Source organism: Lontra canadensis, unplaced genomic scaffold (assembly GCF_010015895.1).
Source record: "Lontra canadensis isolate GAN:19392208 unplaced genomic scaffold, GSC_riverotter_1.0 scaffold111, whole genome shotgun sequence".
NCBI classification, from domain to species: domain Eukaryota; kingdom Metazoa; phylum Chordata; class Mammalia; order Carnivora; family Mustelidae; genus Lontra; species Lontra canadensis.
The window spans coordinates 5,915,491-5,936,071 of record NW_022631105.1 but is presented as its reverse complement, the minus strand read 5'-3'; the positions used below and the strand labels follow the sequence as shown (position 1 = coordinate 5,936,071).

Here is a 20,581-nt window from a genome sequence, read left to right as displayed (position 1 = left end):
CATAAAGGAGCGGTAGTTTAGGGAAATGGTGCCAGTATAAATGACAGTCACGTTGGTGTCATTTGTGATTTTCTCCCCAGTGTTAGATAACGTTCTATCCCACCAAGTAACAACAATCGAGCAAGTTCCTGGTTTCACTCCCATCTCAGGATGCTTTGAGAGCAGCACCCCAGGGTCTGGGACCTAGAGATTCCTGGACATCAACTCAAATGCCAGGTCGATATCTCTGTCTCTCCACATATTAATTAGAACGGTTTCAACTGCAAGTGACTTCAGCAAGAGATGACTTGTTCGGTCACATACTAAAATGGCAAGGGTCACTCCTGCTTCAGGCACTGTTACAATATCCCCCGCAGTGGGTTTTTCCCACCTCCGCTCTGATTCGACAGCTTGTCTTCATTCTAGAGCCCATAGGGTAGTCTTTGGCAGCTCCAGGAAGACCTCTCCTGGTGGCAGTATGGCTGTTACGGCTCCAACTCTACAGCCTTCCAGGTTCAAGTTCAGCCTAAAGAGCCAGAGCCTTTTCTGGTAGTCTTTGGGGTACACTCTGATGGGACAAGTTTAGGTGTGCCCACTCCTGAAACCACAACCATGGTCTGGGGGAAATGATCTGCTGCTTGGTCCAAGCTTGGGCCATATCCTTTATCCCTGGAACTGAGGCTAAAGCTCCACCGTGAACACATAGCTGTCAGTCAGTGAGGAAAACAGATCTCCCACATGGAGAGGAAATGGAAACCCGGGGCTGTTCCTTAAAAAGGGGAGAATGAATGCCAAGGCTACTTTGTTATGAGATCCCATACTAACATTAGTCCATTGGTTCTCAAAAAGCATTTTCCCCACCTCACTACATTTCAAATTTTAACCAAGAAAAGATAGGTACCATGAGAAAGTTTCCAAACGGTTCTGATGTATCTCCTAGTGGGAACGCCCTGATCCCACGCTGGAAATCGCAGCCCTACTCAGTGACCACCCAAATACATGCCATTAATCACAATGCGAATGGAGTGTAAATGGCTCAGACACATTCCGTGCGCAGCTGGAAAAAATAATTCGTGCCATTTATTGATTCATCCAACAAATATTTAGGAGGTGTCGTCCCAAGTCTCCCTAACATCACTCCTGTGTATACAAACGGGAGGGTTTGTTTACCATTGTAATTTCCTGCTGACTTCCAAACTTACATTTACAGACCACATCAGCCATCCACAGGAGACTGGCCCACTGAAAGCTTACACCAGAACATGGCCCGTGCTTAAACAGGAAGAGAGCTGACACACACGGGACCTTGAAACAAGCCAGTCACAGAAGAATAAATATTGTGTGATTCCACTTATATAAGGTACTTAGAGCATAAAATTCACAGAGACCGACAGTAGAAGGTGGTTACCGGGGGCGACAAGGGAGGGCGGGGGAGGGGAAGTTAATGTTTAATGGGACGGAGTTTCAGTTGGGGAAGATAAAACGTTCTAGACACACGTGATGGCTGTATGACCGTGAGAATGTGCTTAATGTGACTGAACCTTACATTTAAACATGGTTAAAATGGTAAAAAAAAAAATTACATAAAAATAAATAAATTAAATAGCATGAGTAGGTAGCAGAAAACAACAAAGACTTCAAACTCTGGTGTTACTTCCTACAGAAAATACAACAAATAATGCGGGAAGTTTAAAGAAATAAAATAGACCCTCAGCAGCGTGACTGAGGAACAAGAGAGGGTCAAAAGAGGAGAGAAGGTTTGAAAAAACCGCAACGATAACGTCCAGAAATGTTTAACAAAAATCTAAAATTGCGCAGAAGGTTTAAAATCAGATTATAATAACTAGGGAGTAATGAGTAAACTCGGCAAATAATTATGAAGAAGTTATCCGGAATGCGGCAGGTAGAAACAGAGAGGTGGAAAGTGTAAAACAGAAAAGGAACAAGGAGATCGGGAGGCTGTAGTGACAAGGTCCAGCTCAACTCTGACCAAGAATTCGTAGGGAATTACAGGGAAGAGTGCAGGAAAGGGACTGATCACAGACGTAACTCAGAGTTTCTCAGGTTTTACAAACCAAAAGTGGGGGCACCTGGGTGGCACAGTCAGTTGAGTGTCTGACTCTTGGTTTCGGCTCAGGGTCCTGATCTCAGGGTTGTGGAATCGAGCCCTGGTTCCGACTCCACGCTCAGGATGAAGTCTGCTGCAGACTGTCTCTCCCTCTCCCTCTGCCCTCCCCACTCTGCGTGCATGTGCTCCATCTCTCTCTCAAGTAAATAAATCTTTAAAAACAAAAGTGTGAATTCTGGGACTCAGAATTCTTTAAAATAATTCCTCAGGAAGAATTTTTTAAGGGAAAATAGATTCATACACACCCACATTCAGAAGTAAAACTTCAAAACACCAAAGAAAGGGGAAAGATCTTAAAAGCCGTCAGAATCGGTTACATTTTTTTTTAAAGATTTTATTTATTTTTTTTGTCAGAGAGAGCAGAAGCATGGAGAGCTGCAGGCCAAACATGCAGAGGGGGAAGCAGGTTCCCTGCCAAACAAGGAGCCCAATGTGGGACTCCATCCCAGGACCCTGGAATCATGACCTGAGCCGAAGGCAGATGCTTAACCAACTGAGCCACCCAGGCAGCCCAGAATTGGTTACATTTCGTTAAAGGAAGAATTGTCTATCCAGTGAAACTATTTCTCTCAAGCTGGGTATAATAAAGAATATTCTGATCAAGATAAAGTGAGAAGGTTTACCACCAAGAGACCTTTACTTTTAAAGAAATTAGAAAGGATATACCTTAAGGAAGAAGAAAAAGCAGTATCAGAAAGAAGCCCAGAATTATAAGAAGAAAAGGAGAGCTTTTTGTTCTTAATAAAAACATGAGCAAATCTAAGCAAACATTGAGTACACACAAAAGAATAAGATATCTAATTTGAGAAGTTAAAATAAACCAAGACAGAACCTGAAATTTAAGACAAGGAGATCGTATAACAAGGAGCATTCCAAAGGCATTATATTTTTCAGATAGAGGATAGGATATCAATTACCTTTAGAATTGTTTGATTAAGTGTACAAGTGTCTTTTTTTTTTTTTTAAGATATCAAGTGGATTGGGGCGCCTGGGTGGCTCAGTGGCTTAAAGCCTCTGCCTTCGGCTCAGGTCATGATCCCAGGGTCCTGGGATCAAGCCCCAAGTCTGCTTCCTCCTCTCTCTCTGCCTGCCTCTCTGCCTACTTGTGATCTCTGTCAAATAAATAAATAAAATCTTTAAAAAAAAAGATACCAAGGGGATAAAAATAATTATTAATAAAAAATAATAAAATAAATAATGATAATAAAATAATAATTAATCAAAAATAATAATAAATCAGAAATCCTCATGAAGGGGTGGCCTCTAGAGGGGCTGGGAGAGAAATGAACTCAGCGGGTAAATACCGAAGAAGTTCATAGCAGCTCCTAGCGTTGAAAACGAACAGTTGTGATGTCTCCTTCTTACCTGAGAAGGGATTTTTTTAAATAAGAGTTGACAGTTTCTCCTAAACCTTCATTGCACATGTTTTATGAACAGTTCTTTTGTTCGGAGTCTCCAGGGCCTTCTTTGCTCGGTTTGAGACAATGGGGTTTTACCAGTCAGATATCCAGAAGCATATCCGAAGAGACCGTGCTCTTCGCAGTGGCAAGAAATAGTGAAGGAACGCTGGGATGGTTTCCCAGGAAGTTTGCCCAACTGCCCCTGCCCTGGGTAGCTAACGGAGCGGAGGGTGGGGAAATCGCCAGGTGCCTCCCAGACTGAGCAAGGACAGACACCACCCACGTCACTACATCCGCAGGATGGAGCTGAGCCAAGAAAGTCCCAACCCGGTCCCTAAGGAGCCCTGCCCTTCATCCCTCTTCCAGGTCCCAGGCCCTCCCAGTCCAGCAGTCCAGGCTACGCCAGAGGGGGGAGTCGAGCTCCAGCCAGTGCAATTTTAAAAATGAACAGCACCGGGTCTTGAACACTAAATGTGAGGCCATTTCCAGGTAATAGAATCTGGAATCTGGTCCTGATGCTAAAGGACCTCATATCCAACAAGAAAATGGGGAGTTGACAAAACACAGTTAAAAGCAGGGATTAGAGGGGTGTCTGAGAGGCTCAGGGAATTGAGCCTCTGGCTCTTGATCTCAGCTCAGGTCTTGATCTTGAATTCGAGCCCTGCATTGGGCTTCAAAACAAAGTAAAGCAGTGATTAGAGAATGAGGCCATTTCCTGTTTATACTCTGGTTTTAAATCCTCCAACAAATACAAACCGGCTTGGGATTACTTGCCTGACCCCATGTCAGGTTCCGGAGGTTGTTTCCATCTGTATATACACAGTTTCAACACCAAGATGGAGCCATGCAGACAGACCAATAACTGGGGGCTTTTCTAAGTAAACAAAAGCAGGAGAGAAGGGTTTGGCATCTGATTTCCTACAAAAAAGGACAAGATTCAGAAACTTCCAGGGCTAGTCACGGGATGGGGAGAAAAGGGCCAGAGAGAGGGAGCAGCACCACCTTCCCTCAGAGACTTAGCAACTTCCAGGGGGAAAAAAGAAGTTGCCAGACTCCGACATTAAAAGACTATTTCATGCAAAAACATCCAAAAAACAAAACCAAACAAACAAAAAACCAAAAAACTACCAAGCTGACATTTATTTACATGATATTTAGTATGAAAAATGAAAAACATTTCTATCTGATCTGGCCATAAATGGACTGGTATAGAAACACTGGTGCACAGAAATTAACAGCATCTACCGAGTTCTCACAAAGAATTAAAACGAAATGATGAAATGCAAGGAGGTTCGTTCCATATCTGAATATGCCCAGCAAGTCAGCCACGTAGGATCATCTCTCCCCACGCCTCTCAAACTGCACTCAGCCCAGGAAGGACCACCTTGTGCATCTTGTGAAAATGGAAATTTTGATTCAGTGGGTCTGGGGTGGGGCAGAGTGCGTATCTCCAGCCAGCTCTCCAAGTCGCCCCGAGTTGCCTATGCCACAGGCCAGGCAGATTCACACTTGAGGCTCCCGTCCATCACCCGATAAAACTAGCCACTCCCCCCCCCACGCCCCTGGGGTTCCCAGAAGACCTGGTAGTAAAGCTTTCAGGCTTTGTGACCCATTCAGTCTCCGTTAAGACTGCTCACCTCTGCCCTTGGAGCGTAGACAGTGTGTGAGCAAATGGCTGTGGTTGTGTTTCAATAAAATTTTATTTAGAGAAATAAGCGACAGACCGGATTGGACCCTCAGGGTGAAATTTGCCAACCCCTTTCCAATACTCTGAACATACTTCTGGGGCATCTCTGTGGCCTTTTCTTACACAAGCTTATTTACAAACCTCTGTCTACGGACTAGGCGGCGAGGGAGCCCTGGGGAGAGAGACGCAGGCCTGCTCTGCACCTGCTCAGCATGGCCCCGTGAGGCAGCACTGTGCGGTGGGTGAAGGTGGGGCCTCGGGGGCAGTCTGCCTGGATTTGAAGACTAGTTCTTCCCCTGTGGTCTGCCAAGGAGGGATAAACCCTACCTCACGGAGATTTCATGAAGCCACACGGAGATGCTAGCCTCTCGACGGTGTTGGAATCAGAAGAAAAAAAAAGGCCAGAATAACAATCATTTGTTAATTCTAAAGACCATAACCTGCTTCCTTACCCTTCAGAAATGCTTATATCTGTATATGCATAGTATATATTAATAGAAGTATAAAGAAAATGAAAACTGTTTTTTAAATTCTTCATATCATTTAAAAAGAAAGTGAAAAATAATGCGGGGGTGTGTGAGAATGTGTGTGTTTGTGTGTGTGTGCATGTGTGCAGGTGTGGAGAGCGAATAAACTCTACTGTAGAAAGGAAGAAAGGAAGGAAGGAAGGGAAGAAGGGAGGGAGGGAGGGAGGGAGGGAGAGAGGGAAGGAGAAAGGAAACAGTCTTGTTTCATGCCTCACATAGTTCTATAACCCCCGCCCAGAAAGTTATAGTCAAAATTACAGATGCTTAAAGACAATCTCAGCAGGCAAAAAGATTCTAAGTGTATGAGAGTTACTTTCGCTTTACTTTGAACACAAGGAAATCGTAAAAAAGAAGTTTGCCACTTGGGATATAGAGTGGAACATAATTAAATTTAGTCTTACTGGGACCTTGTTTCCATATCTCAAACTGGCCCTCATTTAAAGCCAAACATATCAGCACAGAGAAAGGCATTTTCATGGCACACCATGAGCAGAAGCAAGGGAGACCACCTCTTTTCTGGCCAAAATTATTTTTCCTGTTGTTTCTGTTTAATCAGCATTGGAGAAAAGGTGACAACACCTGTTCCTTGAATTGAGGCCATTGGAGTGGGAAGAGGAGGAGGCTGGAACAGTGACCAAAGGACAGGCAAGTGGGAGAGGCAGGGCAGTGAGGGGTCCTGGGGAGGGGACTTTGTCCTCTCCAGAGGCCCTGGGCTACTCTGGCCGAAGGCATGCGGAGGCCCAGGCAGGCTCTGCAGCAGCTCACAGGATGACGGTAGCCACAGTCTTCTCCTTGGCAGGGGAGGAAGGCACTGAGTTTTCCCCCAGTAGCTTTTTCTCTGACCCTTCCTCATTCTGAAAAACAAAAACAAAAACAAGGGAAATCAATCATTGCTGGAGAAAAGATGGGGCCTAGTTAGCTTCCTAGAACTTGAAATCAGGTAAAAGAAAGAAGGAGGGGAAGGAAAAGGTACAGAGGAGGGGGAGCTACCCAGAGATCTGGGACAGGAAGCACAAAGGAGGTCCTGAAGGGGTGGAGGGCAGCAGCTAACCCAAACACGGTGCTAGCACACGCTCCCCAAATGGCAAAGGACACAGCTGAGTGCTGGAAAGAAGCTGAGTGATGCTCCTGGCCCTGATGTCCCTCCCTGTTCCCAGAGCGTCACCAAACAAACCCATTCTTTCCCCGGTCCCTCCCTGACAGCTCACCAGGGGCCGGGAGCTCTGGCCACACAAGCTTCGAAGCCCCATGCTCAGGGAAGCCAAGGATATGATCAGCTGCAGGACACAGACAGCCAGGAGCAGAGCACAGATGCCTAGGAACAAATCCTGGAGATGCAGGAAGCAAAATGACACAGTCAGGAGTCTGCTCCTCTGATTCTGCTCTTGCTATCACCTTATCAACCCGGCCAGATACCAGACTCTGTCCAACTGACCAGTTTCCAACCATGGGGCAGCCATAGCATCCACCCCATTGGCTTGTCTGCCATGTGACCTGACCACACCCTGTGAAGAGCTGGGTCTATTTCTCCACCCTTAGAATCTGGAACAGCTTGTAACTGTTTTGCACAACAAGGTACAGTGGAGGTGACACTAAGCCAGTCATAGGGGTAGCCTCTCATTGGCCTGGTGGCTTCCATTTCCCACCTCCTGAAATATTCGCAGTGAGAGACTTCCTGTTGGAAGCTAGTTGAGATGCCAGGAGAAGCCCAAGCCAGATGGAGAAGCCATTGTAGGCTCTCTGGTGGACAGCCTCGTTGAGCTCCCAGCCATGTGAGCGCCATCTTGGACATCCCGCCATCTTGAAGATCCGACCTGATCAAGCTCTCAGATGGCCTCACCCCCAACCCCCACTGACGTCTGACTGCAACTGCATGAGAAAACCCAAGGGAAGACTGCTTTGAGCCCAGCCAGCCCACAGACTGGGAGAAGTAATGATATATGACGACCCTCAGCCACAGCATGTTGGGTGTTGTGTTATGCAGCAGTAGGTAACTAGGACAGCTGCATACCGGTAAAGATAGAAGGATGTTCCGTGACATCCTCATTAACTGCTCTTTGCACGTCATCCCCTTTGAGTCAGAAATTCTTATGCCATGAGGGTCTGAGAAATGTCTCCAGCTTAAGTTAAAACCTCCTGAACCACAGACTAGGATGAGGCCCACACTCCAAGAATCTACGTCTCTGCCTGCTAGTGCCCCAGCTCCTTGGGAACAGACCGTTGTGTGGGTCCCGGAAGACTGGACCCCGTTCTCACCATCAGCATTTGCATGTAGGCTCTGCAACTCTCTTCATTCCACCATGATGTGCGAGTCCTTTGCCACCTCTCTTTGTACCCAGCAGTCGTGCTGGGAAGATCTGGGGAGTCACAGGCGGAATCGATGTAAATGAAACCATCAATTGGCATGGTCAGGCTGTTCACACAGAGGACAAGGGCAGCCACGGCCGTGGCGACACTGGCCAGCGTTAGCAGACCTGATGCACAGCCCTAGAAGGGAAAAGTGCAGGGTACAGAACCTCCTTAGTGAGAGCCATGAGGTCCTGGCCCCAAACCTGTCTCTTCTTCCTCACTTCCTTCCCCAGGAAGCCCTCCCCAGCCCTCCAGATAAGATCCTGAGACATTACGAACCAAAAGGAAGAAGACAGAAACATAGAGCAGAAAAACAGAATAGGAGGGGGCAGAGGACACCCAAGACTCACGGAGAGTTTGCCCCGGTGCTTCTCATGGACGATGGCCCCAGCTCCTGCTACAATAGCCTGAAGAGAGAAGACGCCAGAAAAGGCCTCTAGTTTACTCTCCTGAAGCGACCACCCCACCCATTCCCAGGAGCCGATTCGAAGCAGGATCCAAGGGACTGGCAAAGACACGGAACATATGGACAGGACTCCATCACAGCTGCCCTGCCTGCCCAGCGTCGCCTTCAGAAGGGAGTGACAGGGATTCCCTCGCCCCTTAAGGCCGCTTCCTCATGGCAAAGGGCATTCGGATCCGGGTCTTTGGTTTCTTCCCCAAATCCCTGCCCCAGATCCCTTGCCCAGAACCACTTGCCTGACACCAGGCTTACAGCCCCTTCCTCACTCACCACAGACCCTGCCCAGAAGGCACAGCCAGAGGCACGCAGCTTAGTCCAGGGCCCGAAGGAGAGCAGCACTCCCAGAGCGCAGCTTACAGCCCCCAGCAGGATCTGGATCACCTGCAAGACAGAGTGAGAAGCCAACTCCCTTCCCCCCAGCCCAGACGCCCCAGGACAGGCCACCCAGCTCCCGCCTAGCTGGCTGTCCTCTCCTTTTCCTGTCTTGACCTCTCTGCACCTCTGATTATGGAAGGTTCTGTCGCCTTCACATCCACGAAGCAGCGTGTCATGACTCTTCCCCTCCCTTTGACATGACTGGCTTTTTATCATTACTTTTTCCTCAATTCCACTTTTGGTCATCCCACTGGATGAGTCCCACTTTTTTCTCCTCATTCCCCCTTAAGAATCCCACCATCTTGTCCAGGAGAAGCCGAGAGGACCCCTTTCAAGAAGGAGGGTCAGTGGGCGGCCTTCAGGGCTCGTCAGCTCCAGGGTCCCTTCACCTTTCAAGCCACAGGTACTCTTCGGGGACGGCCACCCAGCCACCCAGCCCTTGGTGAAGCAGGCAGTGAATGCAACAGCCATTTCCACCCAACGCAGCTCTCCCATGAAGAGGCCGTCCCTGCCCCCGAGCTCCTCACAGGCCCTCATCAGGCCTGCGTCAGGATCTGGTGGCTCCCCTTGCCCAGTCTCTCTCCCTCCTTTCTCATTCCTAGGTGTGACCCTCCAACAGAACTTTGGCACATTTCACTCTGACTCTCGTCTGCTTCCTGGAGAACCCGGCTGTCACTCCCTCTTGGGAGTCACCACCTGCTCAGCCCACCAGCACCTCAGATCTGTCACATCCAAGTTCCACTCCTCGCTCGCACTTCCAGTGTCTGCCTTGCCACCTTCCAGGCCCTCTGGCTCCTGGTCACCAACACGCCAAACCTCACCATGTTCTTGGATTCCTCTCCTTCCTTGTACCCCGAGCCCACTCACCCCCAAGTCATGGAGATGTCATCTGCAGATGATGGAAACTCCTCTCTCTCCTTGTCATTTCTGCTGGGCCCAGGCAGGCGCAGACCCTCCACCCTTATTCCCTGGTCACTTCCTGGCTAGGAGGCAGGTTCGTAAACAGGGAGGCAGCCTTCCCACTACTGACGCTAATTCAGGACACTTCTCACCTTGTCAGTCAAGCAGTAGGGCCCTGGGCTGCATTTCTAGTCCGATCTGCCCTGAGTCCCATTCTCTTCACTCTGAAAGAACTTGACCAGTGCTTTCTGGCTTCTTCAACCCTGCTCCTGCCATTTTTCTTGACTGGCATTCCTTTCCTTCCATCTTTCACCTCTATCTGTCTACACATACTCTTCCTCCACACAAGGTCTGGCTCAGATGCCAACTGCCTCAGGTCGAACCCTAGGAATGTTACCTGCTCTACCTTTCATTCTAGGCATGTGTATGGTGGTGTGATCCCTTCTGACGGATGCTGAGCGTTTTTAGGCTATAGCCTAAGGACTCTCTGTAGTTTTCCCCGAAGTGCCTATAATATTGCCCTCATCTTCGGGCCCTCAGTCCACCTGGGTTCCATGAAATTCCGCTAACAGTCACCTGTCCCCCACCTCCTGCTGGGACCACCCCCACTGTACCAACGAAGAGGCCCATTGTTCTTTTCCATCTAAATGTGTGGGGCAATCTACCAAAACTTTCTTTTCCCAAAAAAAGTTGAGATACAAAGGGTAAGTTCTCATGAGGACTCAACCCACTTTTTTTTTCAACCCATTGAAGGGGAGTTACCATCCTCTGTAGCTCCCACTCTTCTTACCCCCAATGTCAGCTGCCCGTAGCTCATCCTGGCCTTGGAAGGGGCCGTGTCCCAAGGGTGAGAAAAGACCTCCTTCAAGGAAGCCCCAGCTTTTAACAGTTGAGCCAAAGCTGATTCCTGGTGGATGTGGATGTTGATGTGGCTGGGCTGGGACAGCGTAGAGGCCACATCGACCCCATTCACGGTCACCACGTTTTGGGTCATCCTGCCTGCTGGGAAGAAGTGGTACAAAAGTGAGGTCTGGGAAGCAGCGAAGATAAAAAGGAATATGTTGCATGAGTAAAGGGAGAGAACAGTCCCTTGTCAAGATCCAAAGGGTCTTCCCAGAGCAGGTAGCAGTGTCACAGTGGCCTTAATCTGGGATGCAAACCCAAATCACCTCTAGAGTTCTTCACCGCATATATTCCTGGACCTCTCCCCAGAATGGTCTGACACAGTCTGTCTGGGTCTCTGGTTGGGCAAGGAAAGGAATCTGAATTAGTTCAGGGACTTAGTATATATATTTATACATAATACTTCCATATGGTTAAAAAATTCAAAAGATACAAAAGGATATACCTTTAAAACCCTCCCTCCCATCTTTCTTTCCCAGTCACCTAGTTTCCTTCTAGTTGGAAACTAAAGTTATCATTTTTTACATATCCTACAATGACTTTTTTTGTATAGGAAAGCATATAAAATATATTCTCCTCCCCCTTTTCCCACAAAGAGCAGGAGACTAAACACACCATCTACACAATGATATGTTCACCGAACTATGTTTTGAAGATAATTGTACATCAGTCCATGAAATGCTTTCTCACTCATGTGTCTGGCTGCACAGCGTTCCATTATCGGAATGCATCATGATCGTTTCCAGCAGGCTCTTATTTTTTAAAAATTTTATTTATTTATTTGAGAGAAAGAGAGAAGAGAGAGAGAGAGCATAAACAGGGGGAGTGAGAGAGGGAGAGAGAGAGAAGCAGGCTCCCCTCAGAGCAGGAAGCCCAATGTGAGGCTTCATCCCAGGCCCATAGGATCTTGACCCAAGCCAAAGGCAGAGGCTTAACCGAGTCACCCAGGTGCCCCACAGTCAGCCCCTATTGATAGACATCGATTTCCTCTTGCAAACAATGGGGAATTACCAGGTCAATGGGAACATGCATGTGTCCTTTTAATAGATACTGCCCTGTGTGGGGCTACCCCATGCCATCCACAAGCAGAAGCAAGGTCAAAGCACATCCACTGCCCCTCTCCATGGCCAGCAGGAGGTGTCAGCAAATTTTTTAATCTTTTTCAAATGTCTATCAGGAAAATTACATCTTATTATTTTAAACTGATTTTAATCAGTTTTATGCAGCAAAATGCCCCCTTTTCAGGGGGCATCTCAGTGAGGTTTGACAAATTCATACATCTGTACAACCCCAACCACCATCACGGTAGAGAACATTTCTCTTTGCAAAAAATTCCATAATGTTCTGTCCCCAATAAACCCCTCAACCTCTAGCCCAAGGCAACCACTGATCAGCTTTCTGGACTATCCCAGTATAGTTTCAATCTATAGTTCTCTTATGATGAGTGATAGTGGACTGGTCATCTTTTCATATGTTTAAGACACTGTTTTTTCCTTCTTTTGTGAGCTCTCTGTTCATAGCCAAGTCCTTCTTGTTTTACTGCTATGTTTTGTATAGGATCTCGGGTATTCGAAAAATTATCATCTGTGACAGGATTTCCAGATATTTCTTTACAATTTCTGATCATTTTCTGGTTAACCAGTTTCCATCTTTATTCTGATTTCTGGGTTTTATATCATACTTAAAAAGGACTTTCCCACATCAAGATTATAAAATAATTCTCCCCTGTTTTCTTCTAAGTAGTGTTATGCTTTCAGTTTTCACATTTAAATGTTGATCCATCTGGGGTTTATCTTGTAAGTTGGAAGGTACAGATCCAAGTTGCTGTGGGGTTTCTTTCCCCAGATGGTTAACTTCTGAAGGGTATGTTCTGTTCGAGGAATATATTATCTTTCTCCTACTGATTTAAAATGTTCTCCTGAGCAAAAACAAAATTCTCCTGGGAATTCAGATCTATTCTAGTCTTTCTATTCTATTGTTGAGTGTGGTGAGTTAGGCACCATCACCATGATTTTAATGACGAGGATGGAGTTTAATATTTAATCGAACTGTTTCGTGACCCCCCCCCATGTTATTTTTTCTTTTATTGCATTTTTTGGTAGGTTACGTCTCCATACGCACTTTGGAATCAACTTGCCCAGCCCCAAAAGCAATCCTCCGCAGTAATTCTAATGGGCATCCTCCTTCAGCATCCCTGATGGAAATCATGACCGTTGTAACAATTCTAACATCAGCAAGATGGCGACCCTAGAGTCTTCCCTTGTATTCTATGTCCTTCAGAGCAGTGTCATTCTTGTACCCACCTGGGCAGAGTGGTACTCTAAAGGCAGAGTATAAAGCACAGGTGTTGGACAATTCTGCAGATGCACAAGTAGGTTCAGATTTGTTCACTGATACACTCAAGGATGCGTGCCCTGGATCAGCCAGATCTCCCCCTTGGGCCGCAGGAGCCAGCATCATGAGGCAGCCCTGAATGTGCCTTGGGCTCCAGCTCCCTAAGCCCCTGGGCACCACCACTTCCCCCACCACACTCCAACCCAGGCTCAGCCAAGCCCCCTGCTTGTCTGCTGGACCAGGCCGGTCCCGTGAGGACTCTCCTCCCATGCCCCCTGGGCTCCACGGTGTGAGGCTTGTCCCTGCTGCTCTGGCCATTCTCTCTGCCCTGCTCTTCCCAGTGTTTCTGGGGCTGGGGAGAGAGGAGCAGGACCCGTGCCACATCCGGGGCCCTCCACCTTCCGGCTTCACTCTGGAGGAGCTCTCACCACCCAGCCGCCTGAGCATCAGCCACTGCACCGGGCAGGCCCAGTGAGGCTTCTGCAGCCAGACACACGCCCCCACACAGGTCACACCCTGTCGAGGGCATCCCTCCGCACCCCTAGCAAGTCCTGTGGGAAATGGGAATGAGGAGAGAGCAGCATCCTGGGAGATAGGATGGGGGCTTTGGGGACCGGCCTTGGAGATTCCTCAAGAGAGCAAGGTCCAATGGTGAGAGTCTCCTGGGAAGGGGCCACCTGGCCTGTGGGGCCCTGCTCACCTGCTGTCCTCTGGGAGCCTCAGCAGAGCAGGCCTGGGAGGATCCACCCGCAGCTGAGGACCTGTAGTTGGGAAAGAGAAGAGTAGAGGGAAGGCGTGGAGGGAGGAAGGTCTGACCTTCAGCTTTGCAACTTCCCAGAAAACAGCTGGGGCAACGGGGCCCCTCTAGGGGGATTCCGTCTTGAGTTGATAACCAGGCTGGTGAGAAAGGCAGAGTGCACGCATGTGAGTATAAACACACACACACACACAAACACACACACACACGTACTCCGACTGACTCTCACAACACAGATGGGGCCCACACCCACAGCAGCCACAGACCCGTGTTCAGAAAGTACCTGCCCAAGTGGTCATTGGGGAGAAGACAGCTTCCCGGGCTTTCCCAGGGCTCTTCAGCTTTTTGGGCTCCCAGGCCTCCCACCTCTCACGCACGCTCTAGGCTGGAGCCCAGGGATGGGCAGGCAGCTGGAAACCCCCCACACGGGGGCCCCTCTGCCAGGCTGTCTTCTCCAAAGGATGCTGAAGTTCACCACGCCCCTCCCCCACCCTGCCCTTCTGGTGTTCCACCAACCTCCTCCTCCATTCCCTGGGTTTCCAGCTCCAGCCCAGGCCAGCCCAGCCCAGCCGGCCATCGCTGCAGGCACACTCACCCGCAGGGGTTCCTAAGGAGAGAAGGTGAGGCGGTTGACAGCCAGGCAGGCCTTTTCCAGGACCCCTCCTCGCCGGACTCCCCACCCAACCCCTCACAGGCCTCCAAAGCCTGGCCCAGAGCTTGCTGGGGATGGAGGGAGGGAGGGACCAACCGCCAGTGGAGAATGGACTCCGGGAAGGCGGCAGGAGCAGAGGCCAGTGTGTCCCTGCTTGATGCCCAGTCTGCCTGGCCTTGCCCTCCACCTTCACCCACAGCGTGTCCCTTCATTGCTGGGGGCGAGGGGCGGACAGCAACTTGAATAGGCCAGGCAGAGCCATGACTCTTGGTGGACAGGGAGGTATTTAGGGGCTGAGGGGTGTCTCCAGGCCCGTCTGCACAGTAGCTGCAGCAACAGGACCTGGGGTTCTGGGGTTCAGAAGCGGGGCCCTGGGGTTCAGCCCCACAGCCTGATGCCTCAGGGTGGGGATCGGGATGGCAGGCTGGCGGAAGAGGGTGGAGAGGTGAGGACTGTGGGGCATTGCTTGGTCCAGACCCTAACGCGGTGGGAGGATGAGGGGACAGTAGACCTGGGGTGAAGGGGGAGGCTCCAGCGGGCTCGGCCATCGCAACAACACCAGCACGGCCAGGCCGTCCTGACCCAACACCCTTGAGAAAGGGCCAGCAACTTTGTTCTGTGACAGGGACCCCCACCAGCTTCAAAGTCCAATGGGATCTTTGAACATGTCGTCTGCCAACTTTTCCTCGCTGTCCCTCCCCCTTCCTCTCTCTCAGACAGATGTCCGCAAACATGGAGACAGTTGACAGTGGTGAGGTGGCCCCTGGGGCCCCAGAGCCCACCCGCATCGACGTGCACATCCACCAGGAGTCAGCTCTGGCCACGCTCTTGCTACACGTGTGCTCCCAGCTTCGGTCCCCCACCCCGGACGCCATCTCCCGGACCGGGGGCCGGAGCCGGCTGCTGGTGGCCTCCTGGGTGAGTAGGGGCCCAGAAGGGCCCTCAGGCTCCCTGTGTCAGGGAAAGAGGACCCTGCTTCTGCTGTGCACACTCATGGCCAGCCTCTCCGAACTGGAAACTCAGCCAGTTCTATCTTCTTAGAAATCCGGATCGCCTGTGCTCCGTTTCTGACTCTTTTACTCACTCACCGTCCTTCTCAGTGAAAGCTGAAGGAGGGTGGGCTTTGGGCTAAGAGGGTGCAGGAGGGCCATGGCCATTTAAAGTCCTACTCGGTGGAGCCCTGAGCCACCCTCTCCCTCTGCCTGACCCAGTGTGGGCTCCGCCCCCTCCCCGCCCCCTCCCCACACTCTCTTGTGGTTCCAGCTGTTCACACCTGGAGGTGACTCCTGGGCCCAGGAGTCTGGGAGCCACGTCCTCAGGCTCTTTGTCTCCCTCCAGGTGGTGCAGGTCGTGCTGGGGGTGCTGAGTGGCACCCTGGGAGGCTTCCTCTACTTCTTCCACTCCTGCACCTTGCGTGACTCCGGAGCTGCCCTCTGGACAGGGGCTGTGGTGAGTCGGGCAGGTAGATGGTGGACGGGCCAGGAAGGGGCAGATTAGCCTCCTGTCAGAGGGGACAGACCATCACCATCATCACCAGGATACTGTAAAATGTGTCACTAGTCGAAAAGCCCCGAAGTTATCGAGGCTGATTCCCTGTTTCTACAGATGAGAAAATAGCCGAGGGAAACGGTGGTCTGACCAAAGTCACCCGGCCAGTGGTCACGGTTTCCCGCCAGCCTGGCCGCCTCCCCACCATGTTCAGCAGCAAACATCGGCCAAAGACCTGGGACCCAGCTCATTTCCAGACACTTGCCCTGAGTTAGGCAAGCAGAACGTACTGGAGTGTGTATATACTCTACAAGACGAGGGCAACCCCTGGTCATTTCCCACTGTCCTCTGCAGGTCCTCCATGTGGGGGGAATCCAGTGGGTGCCACGGAACAACAGTGGCGAACGTCCACAGATGCGTGTGTGCGATCTGGGGCTCGGGGGCAGGTGGTGGTAGCACCGAGAGGCCCTTCGGCACACCCGCACTCACAGCATATTGATGGAGAGAAGAGCCAGAATAATCATCCTGGTCCCCTCCAATGGCAAAACACTCAGATTAGTTCTAGCATCGCCAAACGGGATTCAAGTCTCCATCCTCCAGGATGCCCCAGACGTCCTGTTCTGTCAGCCCAGGTGGCGGGCACTGCCGGGACAGGCGCCTGGACCAGAGGCCACCCACAGACCCATCCTGCACGGAGAGCTTCTCCAACAACCTAGGGCTTCTGCGCCCCCATCGGAACCCCCATAAAGCACCATTGCTTTAAAAGGACGGTTTTGGAGAAGGGAAGGAGAAGGGAAGGAAGGCTCTTCGATGTCACTAAATCAGAGGGTCCTGACGCCTCAGGAGTTTAACCCAGAAAGGCAGACAACAAACAACAAATAACAGACAACAAAGCTTAGCTCAAAACCTTAGGTCCACATGGAGTGTCCCCAGGAAGGACGGGCGGATGGTTGGCTCTGTCTGTGGGGGTTACCGAGGGAAATGGACGCAGACAGCTGGAGGGCTTGCGTCGCCTGTGCTAGCCCCGGTCCTGCTTCCCTTTCTCCCCAGGCTGTGCTGGCTGGAGCCGTCGCCTTCATTTACAAGAAACGGGGCGGCATGTACTGGGTGAGTTTGGGGAAAGGCAGGGGCGGGACGCCAGGCCCAGAAGCTAGAGGCCACCCCTGCCCAGCCTCCTGCCCAGAGCGTGCCCGTCTCTCCCCAGCTGGGCTCCTGGAGACGGAGTCTCTCGGGTCTCACTCTGCCTCCTCTCCTCACCAGGCCTTGCTGAGGACCCTGTTCGCCCTGGCAGCTTTCTCCACGGCTATCGCCGCCGTCGTCATTGGGGCTCGTTATTTCCACGAGTACAAGTTTCATTTTAGAGACCATATCTGTCAAGTCTCCTCGACGGGTTTGTCCTGGGCCGCCGTGCCCCAGACCACCCCAAGTCCAGAAGAAACCAGAAGACTGCACCTGTGCCTTTCCTACCTGAGCATGCTGAAGGTAGGTGGGGGGTGGGCGGAGGAAGGGGGGCGGCAGGCTCTGGGCGGGGAGGGCCAAGATGCAAGAGCAAGGCCGGGTCCCCTGTTCTGCACACCCAGCTAGACTGCTGTCACCGCAGCTGTGGCACTGAACAGACTGGAAACAGTCCCCGTTGTTGGGGGTGTTCCAGACTCTTTGGACACGCGAAGCCTAAAATGATCATAAATGAACCAGTGCTGCAGGGGTGCGCAGTGCTCCAGAAGGATTACGTGCACAACCTTCCTGGGTCCTCTCCAGCCTCGGGGCTGCGGGGACACCGAATCGTAGCCCGAGCCCATCTCTGTTCCGAGGAGGAGGCCGAGGCCCGAGAGGAGGTGTTTCTGGCTGCTCTCTGTGTGCTGGACTCGTGAACACCCCCTCCCTCACGCACAGCTCCTTCCTCAGCCCCGCCAGAAGCTGCGGGTGTAAGGATGAAGCGGGGGAGAGAGGCCCTGTGTTGGAAATGAGGGAGAGCACAGAGCAGATGGCACAGTGACTGGCCCTCTGTCCCCAGGCCCTGTTCATAAGCTTTCAGGCCATGCTGTTGAGTGTCTGGGTTCTGTTGTTTCTGGCATCCCTGGTCCCCCTCTGTCTGTACTGCTGGAGAAGGTCCCAACGTGAGAAGGTGAGTCCCTAAAGCGCGGGTCTGTGTGTTGGGCAGCAGGGGTGTCCAGACGAGCAGAGATGGAGAAGACGTGGCTTGGGGAGGGAAAAGGACCCTTATAGTGAGCCCCAAGGGGCATCGTGCCTGTCTTTCTACCTCAGTGGGGGCCTGGCCCAGAGAGCCCCTGTCCCTGACCAAGTGGCCCCCCGGGACTAAGACCCCCAGGAAGCCAGGAAAGTCTGTATCCATGTGGGGACGCTGGGGGTCTTGGCATCAGGTACTGTGAGGCTAGTGCTTATCTGGTGGGCTCCAGAATGAAGCTGCTCTGGAGGAAAGAATTTGCACCTCCTCTCCCCATGCTATTTTGCCCCTCTGCCTCCCTTAAGAAACAGACCAGAAAAAACTGCTGGAAGTGAGGGAAACCCAGCTGTGCTTCTCCTGAGTGTTCATGCCTGGACTCTCTCTGGACTGGGCATCCCTGCCTCTGGCTCCTGGGAGAAGGACCGGTCTGGGGAAGGAGCCTGCACTAGCTCCACTTGTCCTTCCGCCACCCCCACCGCCACCACGGCCACGGCTACCAATCATGATACCAGTGTTGCCCATTTCTGGCTCACCTTCACCATCCCACCTGCTTCACAGCCCCTCATGAGGAGCGATGACAATAAACTATCTTGTTGTTTCTCCCAGCTTCTTGCTTAGTTATTCCAGGGACTTCTCTTGGCTGGGCAAGGCTTGGAGAGCGGGGGGGGAGGCGGTCAGTGCAAATCTACCAAGGTCCTCCATCTCCCAGCCCCGCATCTGGGTTTGGAGTTGCCAACCTTGAAAGTAAACTCTCCTGGAGGCTGGTTCTGGGACTGGAGGTCCAAATGCCCGGGCAGAAGGTGAAAGGGGGCAGGGACTCTGAGCCCCTCTCCCTACAATTCAGATGTAAGAGACTGAACGCAGGGCAAACTGAGAATTGGACTTTTGTTGTTGTTGTTGTTGTTGTTGTTGTTGTTTGTAAATAGTGAGAAATAGATGACATAACGCCAAGATGCCGTCACTTGGGAAATTATTTGTTAAAGACAGACGATGACATAGAAACCCTGAATTTGTCCCATGAGAAAGTACCCACAACTGCCAGACACAGCACGATTCGTGTAGGTTTAAGTTCATGGCTAACTTGAATAGGCCCCTGTAGAAGCAGGAGCATGAATTCAGAGTGCTGAGTCCTGAAATTGGTATCCAACTGCTTGGGAGTCCCGCAGGCACGCACACACTCAGTGTTCCACTGGAAGGATCCATAGGACTCTCTGCAGGGTTGTACTCACAGCTACATTTAGCCATAGCAGTGTCAGCAAGGGACGAAGGCATATTGGGTGGACTCTGGAGGAATCTGGGTTCAGGTGTCCTACATCCTCCCACCACTGAGACCACATAGTAACACTGTTCAAAGGTGGGGGAAAGACAGTAAAGTTTCCCCAAACTGAGAAGCACTTTGAGACCAGAAAACACAGAGGCCACTCCATAGAATTTATATAGAGTTTTATTGAGGCTCATGGACGGGTGGGGGTGGGGGCGGGGGGGTCCCTGGCAGCTGCAGAGTTACTCTCCTCAATGTCCAGACCTTAGTCCACAGATTTTGCAGAGTGATCACACATGAAGGAGGCCACTGTCGTGAGATCAAAGGGTTCACGTGCACATCAGACAGCTTGCGTGTTCCTAATTACAGCAACCCTTTGTTTAGAGCTTGTGACACTCCTGTGCATCAGAAAAGGGAAAGACTATGTTATCTCTAACAGATAGGGGATCTCCAAAACAAGCCTCCCCCCATCCCGACCTTGGCCAGTATTTCTAATCTAGCAAACATGAACAAGATGGGGGGGAGGGGCTCAAGGACGTAGCAGTATTGTCAGCACTCTTACAAACACATATGCAGTGTTTCTGCTCAGGGAAGGACACTGAAGACCCAGAGCCCAGGGTTTTTACTGGAGGCTGGTCACATAGGCACTTTCTCCACCTGCACAACCAACACAGATCCTCAGAAGAAAAGCAAGTGTCCACCTGAAATCACATTGTGTGTAAGTCTAGGCAAGCAGATTTGGTACAATTCAGCGCTGCAAGCACACAACAAAAACTTATCAGCATAAGAACATTCCAAAAGCCAAATTCTGAGAAGGCAGATAAGAGCCAGCCCTCCAAGCAGGGCCTGGTAAAGAGCAGCCTTTGTGTTAATGCTTTCCTGCTCACTGCTCTGGAGGTGTCTGTCAAATTCTGTAACCCAAAACTGCATTTAATAACCATGCTGAATAGGTACCTGGGTGGCTCAGTCATTAAGTGTCTGCCTTCAACTCAGGTCATGATCCCAGAGTCCAAGGATCAAGCCCCACATTGGGCTCCTTGCTCATCAGGGAGGCTGCTTCTCCCTCTCCAACTCCCCCTGCTTGTGTTCCCTCTCTCACTGTGTCTCTCTGTCAAATAAATAAAATCTTTCCAAAAAAAAAAAAAAAAGGCAATTAAAGTATTGGCAAAAGTAAGAACTCAGCAAAAAATTAT

The 20,581-nt window shown here is 50.8% G+C and overlaps 2 protein-coding genes across 3 annotated transcripts; one reads left to right on the top strand and one right to left on the bottom strand.

The window, feature by feature from the left end:
- Window positions 1-6,233: 6,233 nt before the first annotated feature.
- Window positions 6,234-13,938, bottom strand: TMEM176B (transmembrane protein 176B). Of its 2 annotated transcripts, none has more exons than XM_032840210.1 (7): window positions 13,746-13,938; window positions 10,599-10,810; window positions 8,804-8,914; window positions 8,421-8,477; window positions 7,978-8,208; window positions 6,930-7,049; window positions 6,234-6,575 (listed from the first exon to the last, which is right to left on the bottom strand). In XM_032840210.1, the coding sequence occupies exons 2-7, from the start codon at window positions 10,800-10,802 to the stop codon at window positions 6,483-6,485; spliced, it is 816 nt and encodes a 271-aa protein (XP_032696101.1). In that variant the 5' UTR covers window positions 10,803-10,810; window positions 13,746-13,938; the 3' UTR covers window positions 6,234-6,482. The 2 variants fall into 2 exon arrangements, with proteins under 2 accessions (XP_032696101.1, XP_032696102.1); XM_032840211.1 differs by having other exon boundaries at window positions 10,599-10,807.
- Window positions 13,939-14,376: 438 nt separating this feature from the next.
- On the top strand, window positions 14,377-18,723 carry TMEM176A (transmembrane protein 176A). The gene is made up of 7 exons (XM_032840209.1): window positions 14,377-14,422; window positions 15,171-15,372; window positions 15,793-15,903; window positions 16,993-17,049; window positions 17,203-17,424; window positions 17,957-18,067; window positions 18,432-18,723. Exons 2-7 carry the CDS (start codon window positions 15,175-15,177, stop codon window positions 18,486-18,488), a joined length of 756 nt encoding a protein of 251 aa, XP_032696100.1. The 5' UTR covers window positions 14,377-14,422; window positions 15,171-15,174; the 3' UTR covers window positions 18,489-18,723.
- Window positions 18,724-20,581: the final 1,858 nt, after the last annotated feature.

Coding starts and splice junctions, on each gene's coding strand:
- TMEM176A (XM_032840209.1), top strand. CDS start 15,175: ATGTCCGCAAACATGGAGACAGTTGACAGTGGTGAGGTGGCCCCTGGG. Junction 15,373..15,792: donor GGCTGCTGGTGGCCTCCTGG/GTGAGTAGGGGC, acceptor GTCTCCCTCCAG/GTGGTGCAGGTCGTGCTGGG. Junction 15,904..16,992: donor CCCTCTGGACAGGGGCTGTG/GTGAGTCGGGCA, acceptor CTTTCTCCCCAG/GCTGTGCTGGCTGGAGCCGT.
- TMEM176B (XM_032840210.1), bottom strand. CDS start 10,802: ATGACCCAAAACGTGGTGACCGTGAATGGGGTCGATGTGGCCTCTACG. Junction 8,915..10,598: donor ACGGGCAGCTGACATTGGGG/GTAAGAAGAGTG, acceptor TCTGTCTTGCAG/GTGATCCAGATCCTGCTGGG. Junction 8,478..8,803: donor CCTTCTGGGCAGGGTCTGTG/GTGAGTGAGGAA, acceptor TTCTCTCTTCAG/GCTATTGTAGCAGGAGCTGG.